Consider the following 14,988-nt stretch of genomic DNA (forward strand, 5'->3'; position numbering starts at 1 on the left):
GCAGGCCACAACAGCCAAAGGGACAAAGCTCTTATCCAGAGAGCATGGCCCAGCGGAGGGGGGCTGTGGTGGTCCAGGCTATGCCCAGGCAGTTGATTGACTAGGACAGGGAGAGGTAGCTGGAGGAGCATCTACAGCCATGGATGGAACACCCAAGCCTCCGGCAGAAGACAGCTGGTACAGGGGCTCAAAGCGATTTGAAAGTCTTCAGTCAGGATGCGGGAGAAGGCAGGCGCCAAGAACAATTATTCAAGCTAGTAGAGGGATGCAGTGGTGGAAATTGATTATAGTCCAGGAAGGCCCCATTATGATCCTTTTGGATGTTTTGATATGAAGCATTTAAGGATGCTGATAGTCTCATTGAATCCTTACTCAGTTCAAGGCGCTTGGTCAAATGTTTCATTTCTTCATGAAGACTAAAAATCCTTTAGCTGCATGAAGTTCAATCCAGTTTTTTACAAATGAAGGTATCCATCGGACCTTTCCCCGTGACAACAACAAACATGTCGCAGATTATACATTTAATAGCGTGCGAGTCTCCAGCAGATTAAAATTTGTTTTCACTGCTGCACGCCAACAGTCCAAGGGAACAAACATTTCCCGGCTCCGCCGGGGACTTAGATGTTCCCTCCATGGCAGCGGATGCCCCCACCTGCCCCCCGCACAACTGTGTTGTTGTCTATCTCTCGTTGAATGTGAAGAGCGAGAGAAAAGCACAGGGGGGCGGGTGATGTCTGGGTCGGTTGTCAGTGGCAGGTCGCCTGCTCTTCCTTGCTGCGCACCGTCCTGGCTGCGTGTTAGTGTTCGGTGTAGACTCTCAGGGCTGTGTCGGCCAGTGTCTTGTACCTATGTTTCTCCTCTGTAGTTGCATTCCTTTTTTTCTTTGCTGAAATCCATACTTTTTCAATAAACAGTAATCAAATACAACCACGACTCTTTGCTCGTTTCTGTTTTTTGTCATCTTCAATCTAGATGATAATGAAGAAGTAAGGGAGCGGGGATTGAACTTCATTGGACTCACTAGACTCATTAAGACATTCTGCATTCCTAGACTGTTCTAGAACTAGAACACATTCTGCATTCCTAGACTGTTCTAGAACAGATTCTGCATTTCTATACTGTTCTAGATTTCAGGGACTAAAAGTAACGAGCGCAACGTCCAATCAACAAAACTATGAGTCAGAAAAACACCTTAATTTATCCGTTGATGTATTTTATTTTATTTAACTAGGCAAGTGAGTTAGGAACAAATTATTATTTACAATGACGGCCTAAGAACAGTGGGCCTTGTTCAGGGGCAGAACGATTTTTACCTTATCAGCTCAGGAATTCGATCTAGCAACCTTTCGGTTACCGGCCCAACGCTCTAACCACTAGGCTACCTGCCACCCCAGATGTAACTGTGATGTATCCTAGTGTTGCACTGTGGTGGAGCACAAAGCTCAAGAAATGTTCTAGACTTCAGACACCAAAAGTAGCGAGTGCAAAATACCTTGATGTATCTGTCCGACAAAAGTTGTTCAGAGTAGCTGTTCGACTATAGAAAAATACCCTAGCATTGCACTGTGGAGGAGCTCAAAGCACAAAGAATGGATGATACCCATCAGTCTGCTAAACAGCTGCCTCCCATCCGGCCTTGAACCGCTCCCCACCCAGGGACACTCACATGCTCACTGTAGCCATACACATCATTAGCAGCCCAATTAAATAGCACAAGCAGCCAGAACAGGCCGGAAACTGCAATGCTGCAACTTTCTATCTATTCTATCAACTGTGTGTGACCAATACTGATGAGGACTGCAGAGCAGTGAATAGGGGAGTTAAGGACCAGGATACATTTTGAAGCTGTTTTGATTAGTGCAGACAGACAGTTCATCCGGTGCCGTGAACAAGTCTGGAATCCGAACTGATATGCTCCCTTTCACTACTGTTTCATTGGAGATTCTTATTAAGTGAACTGCTGCCTTCCAGGGTTTTTTGGGGTTTCAAAATGGAGCTTAGGTGGTGGGTGTGGCCAATTGTGCGGTCACCAAACTACCATTTTAGAGGCCCTCGGCTGAAATGACAAAATATAGCTGTTTAAAAGCTAATTTCCTGCAATTCTACTCATTGAAGGGTTTTGCTTTATTTTTCTATTTTCTACATTGTAGAATAATAGTGTAGACATCAAAACTATGAAATAACACATATGCAATGCTGCAAGTATCATGTAGTAACCAAAAAAGTGTGAAACAAATCAAAATATATTTCAGATTCTTCAAAGTAGCCACCCTTTGCCTTGATAACAGCTTTTCACACTCTTGGAATTTTCTCAACCAGGTTCACCTGGAATGCTTTTCCAACAGTCTTGAAGGTGTCCCCACATATGCTGAGCACTTGTTGGCTGCTTTTCCTTCACTCTGCGGTCCAACTCATCCCAAACCATCTCAATCGGGTTGAGGTCGGGTGATTGTGGAGGCCATGTCATCTGATGCAGCACTCCATCACTCACCTTCTTGGTCAAATAGCCCTTACACAGCCTGGAGGTGTGTTGGGTCATTGTCCTGTTGAAAAACAAATGATAGTCCCACTAAGAGCAAATTAGATTGGATGGTGTATCACTGCAGAATGTTGTGGTAGCCATGAAGGTTAAATGTTCCTTGAATTCTAAATAAATCAGACAGTGTTACCAGCAAAGCACCCCCACAACATCACATCTCCTCCTCCATGCTTCACGGTGGGAACCACACATACGAAGATCATCCGTTTACCTACTCTGCATCTCACAAAAGCACAGCGGTTGGAACCAAAAATCTCAAATATGGACTCATCAGACCAAAAGACAGATTTCCACCGGTCTAATGTTCATTGGTCATGTTTCTTGGCCCAAGCAAGTCTTTTCTTCTTATTGGTGTCCTTTAGTAGTGGTTTCTTTGCAGCAATTCAACCATGAAGCCCTACTTCACGCAGTCTCCTCTGAACAGTTGATGTTGAGAATTCTGATGAACTCATCCTCTGCAGCAGAGTTAACTCTGGGTCTTCCTTTCCTGTGGTGGTCCTCATGAGAGCCAGTTTCATCATAGCGCTTGATGTTTTTTGTGACTGAACTTGAAGAAAATTCTTGAAATTTTCCAGATTGATTGATCTTTATGTCTTAGAGTAATGATGGACTGTCACTTCCCTTTACTTATTTGAGCTGCACTTGCTCTTTTACTAAATAGGGTTATCTTCTACCACCCCTATCTTGTCACAATTGTTGTGACAAGGAAAATAAATCCACAAATTAACTTTTAACAAGGCCACCTGTTAATTGAAATGCATTCCAGGTGACCACCTCATGAAGCTGGTTGAGAGAATGCCAAGAGTGTGCAAAGCTGTCATCAAGGAAAAGGGTGGCTACTATATATTTTGAACACTTTTTTGGTTACTACATGATTCCATATGTGTTATTTCATAGTGTTGATGTCTTCACTATTATTCTACAATGTAGAAATAGTACAACAACAAAAAAACGAATGCGTAGGTGTGTCCAAACTTTTGACTGGTACTGTAGCTCCATTATCTTTTCTACATACTTCAAGTCTGGTTTTAGTCTTTTAAATTTACACTGAAAACGTTTTCCATACCGAAAATTACTGTTTGGACATAGGCTGCCCGAAAAAACACACCCTGCTCAATACTTACCTATGCAGAAAAAACCCTGCCTTCCTAACTCTGCTCCTCCTAGCTGTGTTTAGAGAGTGTCTGTGTAGAGTGTGTGTGTATGAGTGTGTGTGTATGAGTGTGTGTCTATAGATCTCTGTCAGACCTGTTTGTGTCCTGCTAATTTCCTTTGTAATCTCTGCCTTCCTCCATCCTCCATTAGCCTTCAGCCAGCCCAGATCACAGGCCTGACTGAGGTAGTAAAACACTTCCACAAAACAGACATTACTTTGCTCTATTTCAGTCTTTATTAGGAACTGTGTTTTTTATTGTGCACGTGTCTCTGTGTGTGTGTCGCTGAAAAAGGTGTCCAAGGAGTGCCCTTTCGATTCGCCTGATAATTAGCAACCACCTTGGTAATTGGCAGTGGCGTGGAGGAGCATACTAACCTGCTGAGGTTAGATTACGTCCTCCCATTCCCATGAGATTACGTCCTCCCATTCCGTTTTGGGAAAAAGAGGACAAACACCACGGCAGCCCAGTCCTCAGCCTCGTCCTCCACAGCTCACGGGCCTAATTAAAAGCGACACCACTGAGTCACCAGCAGAGTGCGTAAACAGACCCACGCGAGTTGCCTGCAGCCAGCTGGGCAAATTTTTTTCAAAAAGTATTCAGTCAGACACATTGCTTCGAGGTTTGTGTCTGTCTGACTGATAGTAAATGCAATTGATCAATTGACCAAGCTTCCAAAACCTATCCCGATTACCCCCCGACGTTCCATGGATCCAGCACTAGCACAACTGATTCCATTAGTCAACTAATCACCAAGCCCTTCATTAGTTGAATCAGGTGTGTTAGTTCTGGGAATAGATCAACGGCTGGGTGCACTCCAGTAGAGGTTTGGAAAACACTAAAATAACTGTGTCCTGACGTCTGAGACTGAGTTTTTGAATCAGATTTGTCCTCTTTAAAAAAAACTCAGACATATCACAACTAATTACATGTATTTTAATGTTCAAGGACTCTTGGAAAATTTGTCAACATCAGCACTAAAAGAGATCCAAATAAAATAAAATCAAGACTTTGGTCTGAGTTTTCAAGTTTAGCTCTCTGCCGATTTAAGTGGTTTCTATGAATTAATTTCATTTGGGGAAACTCGAATGACTTTAAAGATGTCTGAGGAGGATATCAACTTACTGTAATCTCTAGTCAAAACTTTTTGGACAGAAACCCATTAGAACGAGTGCTGACACAAGTATTAAACTGAACTTAGTCTGACTTTAAGGCCTGCTGCGTTTATAGTCTTCATATCCAAATCCCTTTTAAATCTGAAGGATAAAAAATGTACAACTATCACTCATGGGGATTTCCTCAGGATGTTAAGATCACTTAGGCTTGATCTGCAGGACCTAAATACCTCCCTCAGCAGATTCATAACCAAGACAGTGGACAGGGTAAAGTTCCCATCACATAATAACCCACCCACAGTGTCTTTAGGTTGACAGCATGTGAGAATCTCAAAGGTATTTCCCTCAATTCCTCAGGACATCTTTCCTCTGCCTCCTTCTTAAAACCTGAAAATCTGACTCCTCAGGTTGTTTCCTCCAAACACTTTCCTAACCTCCCTCTGGCATTTACAGGAGGAGGTGAGGAGAGAAGATGTGCGGAAACAAGAAAAATACTTTTGAGATTCCACAAAGGTTTATCAAAGTTTGCAGGAATCCGTACCATCTCCATTGTTGGTTTCAGGTGACAACAAATAGATTATGCACTTAAGTTAATAAAACAACTTATGAATAATTAATGTGAATACATTTGACAAACAAACCCCCAAAGAGCCTATCTGTGAATACAACTTAATTAAACAAGTTATTAAAATGATCAAGTAGGTTATTCAGCATAGATTTTCATAATTTAGTAAATAAGGTCTTTGTCCCCAAGGGAATGTTCAGTGGAGAGGAAGCAATTTGTTTTATAATGTGCTAAAGAGTGACAATGATCAACCCGAGTGGAGCAGTGGTCTAAGTAGCTGTGCCACTAGAGATTGTGGGTTCGAGCCCAGGCTCTGTCGCAGCCGGCCATGACCGGGAGGCCCAAGGGGCGGTACACACTTGGCCAGCATCGTCCGGGTTAGGGAGGGTTTGGCCGGAGGGGATATCCTTGTCTCATCGTGCACTAGCGACTCCTGTGGCGGGCCGGGCGCAGTGCACGCTGAAATGGTCGCCAGGTGTACGGTGTTTCCTCCGACACATTGGTGCGGCTGGCTTCCGGGTTGGATGGGTATTGTGTCAAGAAGCAGTGCGGCTTGGTTGGGTTGTGTTTCGGAGGACGCATGGCTCTCGACCTTCGCCTCTCCCGAGTCAGTACGGGAGTTGCAGCGATGAGACAAGACTGTAACTACTACCAATTGGATACCACGAAATTGGGGAGAAAAAAGGGGTGAAAAATAAAATAAAAAAAAATAAAAGAGTGACAATGGTCCGAAGACAGTGAGTGAATTGGTTTTTAGTTAATCTGCCAGATAAAACACAAACAATGTGTGTATCCTCATACAGTACATTCAGAAAGCATTCAGAACCCTTCCCCTTTTCCACATTTTGTTACGTTACAGGCTTATGCTGAAATGGATGCAAAACATTTTTTCCCTCAATCTACATACAATACCCCATTATGACAAAGTGAAAACAGATTTTTTGAAATCTTTGCAAATGTATTTACATACGTATTCAGACCCTTTGCTATGAAACTCGAAATTGAGCGCAGGTGCATCCTGTTTCCATTGATCATCCTTGAGATGTTCTACAACTTGGAGTCCACCTGTGGTAAATTCAATTGATTGCACATGATTTGGAAAGGCACACACATGTAAGGTCCCACAGTTGACAGTGCATGTCAGAGCAAAAACCAAGCCATGAGGTCAAAGGAATTGTCTGTAGAGCTCCGAGAGAGGATTGTGTCGAGGCACAGATCTGGGGAAGGGTACCAAAAAATATCTGCAGCACTGAAGGTCCCCAAGAACACAGTGGCCTCCATCATTCTTAAATGGAAAAAGTTTGGAACCACCAAGACTCTTCCCAGAGCTGGCCACCCAGCCAAACTGAGCAATCGGGGGAGAAAGGCCTTGGTCAGGGAGGTGACCAAGAACCCAATGGTCACGCTGACAGAGCTCTAGAGTTCCTCTGTGGAGATGGGAGAACCTTCCAGAAGGACCATCAACTCTGCTTTACTCCACCAATCAGGCTTTTATGGTAGAGTGGCCAGACGGGAGCCACTCCTCAGTAAAAGGCACATGACAGTCTGCTTGGAAGTTGCCAAAAGGCACCTAAAGGACACTCAGACCATGAGAAACAAGATTCTCTGGTCTGGTGAGATCAAGATTGAACTCTTTGGCCTGATTGCCAAGTCTGGAGGAAACCTGGCACTATCCCTACGATGAAGCATGGTGGTGGCAGCATCATGCTGTGTGGATGTTTTTCAGCGGCAGGGACTGGGAGACTAGTCAGGATCAAGGGAAAGAGGAACAGAGTAAAGTACAGAAAGACCCTTGATGAAAACCTGCTCCACAGTGGTCAGGACCTCAGACTGGGGTGAAGGTTCACCTTCCAACAGGACAATGACTTTAAGTACACAGCCAAGACAACGCAGGAGTGACTTCGGGGCAAGTCTCTGAATGTCCTTTAGTGGCCCAGTCAGAGCCCAGACTTTAACTTGATCAAACATCTCTGGAGAGACCTGAAAATAGCAGTGCAGCGACGCTCACCATCCAACCTGACAGAGCTTGATAGGATCTGCAGAGAAAAATGGGAGAAACTCCCCAAATACATGTGGGCCAAGTTTGTAGTGTCATACCCAAGAAGCCTCAAGGCTGTAATCGCTGCCCAATGTGCTTCGACAAAGTACTGACTAAAGGGTCTGAATACTTATGTAAATGTGATATTTCAGTTTTACATTTTTTACACATTTGCAAATATTTCTAAACACCGGTTTTTGGTTTGTCATGATGGGGTATTGTGTGTAGATTGATGAGGAAAAAAAATATTTTATCCATTTTAGAATAAGGCTGTAACAAAGTGGAAAAAGTCAAGGGGTCTGAATACTTTCCGAATGCACTCATTAGGTTATTAGACATAACAATTTTACAATGTTCCCCTCCTCAGTAATAAGGCCAAGATCACACACAGGGGAGTCTGATCAATCTTACTTAACAACCACTGATTATTTATCACTCCAGTATTGATGAAGTTCACAGACTTCCAGGGACGGATCAATAGCCTAAATTCAGAGAGATGGAAAGTGAGGATCGCAGTAAGCTTTATTAGAAACTGGGTGGTTCAAGCCCTGAATGCTGATTGGCTAAACAGCAGTGGTATATCAGACCGTATACCACGGATATGACAAAAAATGCATTTTTATTGCTCTAATTACGTTGGTAACCAGTTTTAATAGCAATAGCGACACCTCAGGGTTTGTGGTATATGGCCAATATACCACGGCTAAAAGCTGTATCCAGACACTTCACATTGAGTCGTGCATAAGAACAGCCCTTAGCCGTGGTATATTGACCATATAACACCCCCTCAGGCCTTATTGCTTAATTAAGACACGGGTGATGAAAAGTAAATAAAACAAACAACCGCCGATGTATGTGGTCGGTCGGCAGCAATATTTACTCAGCCAGGACAACAACCAGAAGCAGATCACAGAAGGAGGAAAAGGTCTGACTACAACTGCAAAACCGGCTTTGGCAACAACACTTGGCCACAGACATACCATGACAGGCTAAACCGAAGCTCTGACTGGCCGCCCTAGGTGGTAAGGGTATGTAACAACACATCCGCCACGCTGATTCTCAACACAGGGGCCCCTCAGGGGTGCGTGCTCAGTTCCCTCCTGTAATCCCTGTTCACTCATGACTGCACGACCAGGCACGACTCCAACACCATCATTAAGTTTACCGATGACAACAGTGGTAGGCCTGATCACCAACAACAACGAGACAGTCTATAGGGAAGAGGTCAGCAACCTGGCCGTCTGGTGCCAGGACAACAACCTCTCCCTCAATGTGATCAAGACAAAGGAGATGATTGTGGACTACAGGAAAAGGAGCACCGAGCACGCCCCCATTCTCATCGACGAGGCTGTAGTGGAGCATGTTGAGAGCTTCAATTTCCTTGGTGTCCACATCACCAACAAACTAACATGGTCCAAGTACACCAAGACAGTTGTGAAGAGGGCACAACAAAACCTATTCCCCCTCAGGAGACTGAAAATATTTTGCATGGGTCCTCAGATCCTCAAAAGGTTCTACAGCTGCACCATCGAGAGCATCCTGGCTGATTGCATCACTGCTCGGCCTCCGACCGCAAGGCACTACAGAGTATGGCCCTGCACATCACTGGGGCCAAGCTTCCTGCCATCCAGGACCTCTATACCAGGCGGTGTCAGAGGAAGGCCCTAAAAATTTACAAAGACTCCAGCCACCCTAGTCATAGACTGTTCTCTCTGCTACCGCACGGCAAGCGGTACCGGAGCGCCAAGTCTAGGTCCAAGAGGCTTGTAAACAGCTTCTACCGCCAAGCCATAAGACTCCTGAACATCTAATTAAATGGCTAACCCCCCCTCTTTTACGCCGCTGCTACTCTGTTATTTTCTATGCATATTCACTTTAATAACTCTACCTACATGTTCATATTACCTCAATTACCTCGACTAACAGGTGCCCCCGCACATTGACTCTGTACCGGTACCCCCGTATATAGTCTTGCTATTGTTATTTTATTTTACTGCTGCTCTTTAATTACTTGTTCCTTTTATTTCTTATTCATATTTTTATAACTGCATTGTTGTTTAGGGGCATGTAAGTAAGTATTTCCCTGTAAGGCCTACACCTGTTGTATTCAGCGCATGTGAATAACACCATTTGATTTGATAACATAAATAAGCAAAAACAAAAGGACAGGACAGCCTAAAACACAAATCAAGTTGAAACTCCTCCAAGCCAAACTTCAGAGCTTCATAAACAGAGCTAAACAAACACCAGAGACAGACAACGCAGCTCCCTCAAAGGGAATAATGAAGACACTTGAAACAAACAAGAGGCAGCTGCCCTCAGCTTAACATTAACACGCTGCAGAAATAACTTACATGGAATACACCAATCACATCTCAACAACTCTATTACGACAGACAGAATCTTACAGTAGCAGACTCAACAAACCTTCCCTGAAAGACTGAAAGTTTTGTGATGAATTCCCAACTTCACCATTCTCAGAAGCCGTTTTCAGTGTTCTAACTTGAACTTAATTCAGTCTCTTTGAAATGTTCTTTGATAAAGCTCCCTTACACTTCATTATATTCCTTTTCAATGCCCTCTCCTTCATGTTTTTCATTTGGGACCAGAGTCATATGGGAACGGTGGGTTTACAAGAACGATACGGAGTCGGGGGTTGAGCATGAAATGGCACCCTATTTCTTATATAGTGAACAGATTGGGCTCTGTTCAGAAGTAGTGCACTATATAGTGAATAGGTTGCCATGTATTTCATGTATTTATTTATAGGGGGCAATGCACATTATTCAACATCAATATTACAATATTGCAACATTCATGTAAATGTGTCGGAGTTAGCCAAAAGCAAATTTGTACTTTAGCTCCCATCATACAATATGTGACCTACAGTTGAATTCAGAAGTTTACATACACTTAGGTTGGAGTCATTAAAAACGAGTTTTTCAACAACTCCACAAATTTCTTGTTAACAATTTGACATCATTTGAGAAAATTGGAGGTGTACCTGTGGACGTATTTCAAGGCCTACCTTCAAACTCAGTGCCTCTTTGCTTGACAACACGGGAAAATCAAAAGAAATCAGCCAAGACCCCAGAAAAAAATTTGTTTGGTTCATCCTTGGGAGCAATTTCCAACCGCCTGAAGGTACCACGTTCATCTGTACAAACAATAGTATGCAAGTATAAACACCATGGGACCACGCAGCCGTCATACCGCTCAGGAAGGAGACGCGTTCTGTCTGCTAGAGATGAATGTACTTTGGTGCAAAAAGTGAAAATCAATCCAAGAACAACAGCAAAGGACCTTGTGAAGATTCTGGAGGAAACAGGTGCAAAAGTATCTATATCCACAGTAAAACAAGTCCTATATCGACATAACCTGAAAGACCGCTCAGCAAGGAAGAAGCCACTGCTCCAAAACCGCCATTAAAAAGCCAGACTACGGTTTGCCACTGCACATGGGGACAAAGATCGTACTTTTTGGAGAAATGTCCTCTGGTCTGATCAAACAAAAATACAACTGTTTGGCCATAATGACCATCGTTATGTTTGGAGAAAAAAGGGGGACGCTTGCAAGCTGAGGAACACCATCCCAATTGTGATGCACGGGGGTGGCAGCATCATGTTGTGGGGGTGCATTGCTGCAGGAAGGACTGGTGCACTTCACAAAATAGATGGCATCATGAGGTAAGAAAATTATGTGGATATATTGAAGAAACATCTCAAGACATCAGTCAGGAAGTTAAAGCTTGGTCGCAAATGGGTCTTCTAAATGGATAATGACCACAAGCATACCTTCAAAGTCGTGGCAAAATGGCTAAAGGACAACAAAGTCAAGGTATTGTAGTAGCCATCACAAAGTCCTGACCTCAATCTTATAGAACATTTGTGGGCAGAACAGAAAAAGTGTGTGCGAGCAAGGAGGCCTACAAACCTGACTCAGTTACACCACCTCTGTAAGGAGGAATGGGACAACATTCACCCAACTTATTGTGGGAAGCTTGTGGAAGGCTACCCGAAATGTTTGACCCAAGTTAAACAATTTAAAGGCAATGCTACCAAATACTAATTGAGTGTATGTAAACTTCTGACCCACTGGGAATGTGATGAAAAAAATAAAAGCTGAAATAAATCATTCTCTCTACTATTATTCTGACATTTCACATTCTTAAAATAAAGTGGTGATCCTAACTGACCTAAGACAGGGAGTTTTTACTAGGATTAAATGTCAAGGATTGTAAAAAACTGAGTTTAAATGTATTTGGCTAAGGTGTATGTAAACTTCCGACTTCAAATGTAGATTTACACAGTCTTCAATCAGACCACTGGCTCATTCATAGTTTCCTTCAGCACTAAGGAAGAGAGAGAGAGAAAAAAGAGTGTGACAAGAGTGTGACTATGGATATAACTCCTCGATATACCCACTCAACATTCCTCTGATAATCTTTATGACCATAATACAGAAATAAGTGGTTCTACGGATCGTGTCATTAACCCAGCTGTCCCTATTGGCCAACATGCCCCTGCCAACCATGACCTTACTAAACCTGTACACCGAAATCACACAGAATTAACAGTGCAAAAATGTACATTGTGTATGGTTTGGCATCTAAAGAACACCACAAAATGAACAAAGAGAGACTAGAAGAACAGAGAGACTAGAAGAAGACAGAAATTTCCTAAAGCTGTACATATGAATCTTTTTGTTTCCATGTTCCTTTTAGAGTCTCTTTTCTTGTAATGCTGAGGTAGATGCTCCAGTTAGCTGAACTGCCTGCTTGATTAAATGACCACAGTCAGATTGTAAAAAGTGTTGGGCCTTCACTTGTTAATATGATCCTGTACAGTCTTTTCCTCTCAGGGGTAAATGGTTATTTCGTTATTTAGAGGCCATGAGATGTCGGGGTGACTGGATCAAATCAATCTACTAATTACTTTGCTGAACATGGGTATTTAGTCACACAGAGATAAATACACTTCCAAAGTGCACTTCCAAAGCAAATTACACATGACCTGTAGCTACACTTGGCCCCCTGTCCTACTGTGAAGCAAACACAACAGTCCTCAAGGACACACAGGAAAGTGCACACAGATTTTCACACATACTCAAACATGTTAACGGTCCAATGCAACTGTTTTTATCTTACAATCAAATCATTTCTGGGTAACAATTAAGTACCTTATTGTGATCGTTTTCAATTAAATGTTCAAAAATAAACAACAATAGCTTCTTGGCAAAGAGCAATTTCTCCAAAAAGATTTTGCTAGGACTGGAAGGGGTCTGAGTGGGGGAGGGAAACTAGCTGTTATTGTCTGAGAAGTTTGGAAGTCTTTTTCTTATTGGTCTATTAACTAATTCACTCCATCCCACCATAACAGGCTGACATTTCAGGTGGTCTTTTCAAACAGCTCTTACACTAAAAGGGCATTTTAATAATTTTCACAATTTCACAGTATTATTCCAACCTCATAGTATGGAAATGCATATAAAACAGGGAAATCCCATTGACTGTACTGGGCCTTAAGGTTGTTAGATGACACAGAGTGAGCATTCAGGTCTACTGGTCTAACACAATAGTCCTGAATCAAGATAGAGAGTAGGAGCGAGTGAAAAATAGAGAGACACAGAAATTGAGAAAGAGAGAGAAAGAAAAAGGGAAAGTGTGGGATGGAGAAAAGCGATAACAGAGAGAATTGGTCAAGAGATATACAGCACCTAGCACAGCAGGAGTTAGAGGTCATGGCAATCAAGGAGATAGGGGAGATAGCTGGGAGGATCCACAGCCTCATCCAGGCTCCAACCCAGCAGGGAGGATCCACAGCCTCATCCAGGCTCCAACCCAGCAGGGAGGATCCACAGCCTCATCCAGGCTCCAACCCAGCTGGGAGGATCCACAACCTTGTCCAGGCACCACCCCAGCAGCGAGGATCCACAACCCTGTCCAGGCACCACCCCAGCAGCGAGGATCCACAACCATGTCCAGGCACCACCCCAGCAGGGAGGATCCACAGCCTCATCCAGGCTCCAACCCAGCAGGGAGGATCCACAGCTTCATCCAGGCACCACCCCAGCAGGGAGGATCCACAGCCTCATCCAGGCACCACCCCAGCAGCGAGGATCCACAACCATGTCCAGGCACCACCCCAGCAGGGAGGATCCACAGCCTCATCCAGGCTCCAACCCAGCAGGGAGGATCCACAGCTTCATCCAGGCACCACCCCAGCAGGGAGGATCCACAGCTTCATCCAGGCACCACCCCAGCAGGGAGGATCCACAACCCTGTCCAGGCACCAGCCCAGCAGGGAGGATCCACAACCCTGTCCAGGCACCACAACAGCAGGGAGGATCCACAGCCCTGTCCAGGCACCACCCCAGCAGGGAGGATCCACAGCTTCATCCAGGCACCACCCCAGCAGGGAGGATCCACAGCCTCATCCAGGCACCACCCCAGCAGGGAGGATCCACATCCCTGTCCAGGCACCACCCCAGCAGGGAGGATCCACAGCCTCATCCAGGCACCACCCTAGCAGGGAGGATCCACAGCTTCATCCAGGCACCACCCCAGCAGGGAGGATCCACAGCTTCATCCAGGCACCACCCCAGCAGGGAGGATCCACAGCCTCATCCAGGCACCACCCTAGCAGGGAGGATCCACAGCTTCATCCAGGCACCACCCCAGCAGGGAGGATCCACAGCTTCATCCAGGCACCACCCCAGCAGGGAGGATCCACAGCTTCATCCAGGCACCACCCCAGCAGGGAGGATCCATAGCTTCATCCAGGCACCACCCCAGCAGGGGGGATCCACAGCTTCATCCAGGCAACACCCCAGCAGGGAGGATCCACAGCTTCATCCAGGCACCACCCCAGCAGGGAGGATCCACAGCTTCATCCAGGCACCACCCCAGCAGGGAGGATCCACAGCTACATCCATGCACAACCCCAGCAGGGAGGATCCACAGCCTCATCCAGGCACCACCCCAGCAGGGAGGTTCCACAGCCTCACCCAGGCACCACCCCAGCAGGTAGGATCCACAGCTTCATCCAGGCACCACCCCAGCAGGGAGGATCCACAGCCTCATCCAGGCACCACCCCAGCAGGGAGGATCCACATCCCTGTCCAGGCACCACCCCAGCAGGGAGGATCCACAGCCTCATCCAGGCACCACCCTAGCAGGGAGGATCCACAGCTTCATCCAGGCACCACCCCAGCAGGGAGGATCCACAGCTTCATCCAGGCACCACCCCAGCAGGGAGGATCCACAGCCTCATCCAGGCACCACCCTAGCAGGGAGGATCCACAGCTTCATCCAGGCACCACCCCAGCAGGGAGGATCCACAGCTTCATCCAGGCACCACCCCAGCAGGGAGGATCCACAGCTTCATCCAGGCACCACCCCAGCAGGGAGGATCCATAGCTTCATCCAGGCACCACCCCAGCAGGGGGGATCCACAGCTTCATCCAGGCACCACCCCAGCAGGGAGGATCCACAGCTTCATCCAGGCACCACCCCAGCAGGGAGGATCCACAGCTTCATCCAGGCACCACCCCAGCAGGGAGGATCCACAGCTACATCC

The 14,988-nt window shown here is 45.4% G+C and overlaps 1 protein-coding gene across 1 annotated transcript; it reads left to right on the forward strand.

Moving 5' to 3' along the window:
- The first annotated feature begins 13,150 nt into the window (after positions 1–13,150).
- Positions 13,151–14,182, forward strand: LOC120028484 (leucine-rich repeat extensin-like protein 5). Its single transcript, XM_038973688.1, has one exon. The coding sequence runs from the start codon at positions 13,151–13,153 to the stop codon at positions 14,180–14,182; it is 1,032 nt and encodes a 343-aa protein (XP_038829616.1).
- The last annotated feature ends 806 nt before the right edge of the window (positions 14,183–14,988 follow it).

This window comes from Salvelinus namaycush, chromosome 34, assembly GCF_016432855.1.
Source record: "Salvelinus namaycush isolate Seneca chromosome 34, SaNama_1.0, whole genome shotgun sequence".
In the NCBI taxonomy this organism is placed as follows: domain Eukaryota; kingdom Metazoa; phylum Chordata; class Actinopteri; order Salmoniformes; family Salmonidae; genus Salvelinus; species Salvelinus namaycush.

Excerpts from the sequence above, each read along its gene's own strand:
- LOC120028484 (XM_038973688.1), top strand. The coding sequence starts at position 13,151 with ATGGCAATCAAGGAGATAGGGGAGATAGCTGGGAGGATCCACAGCCTC.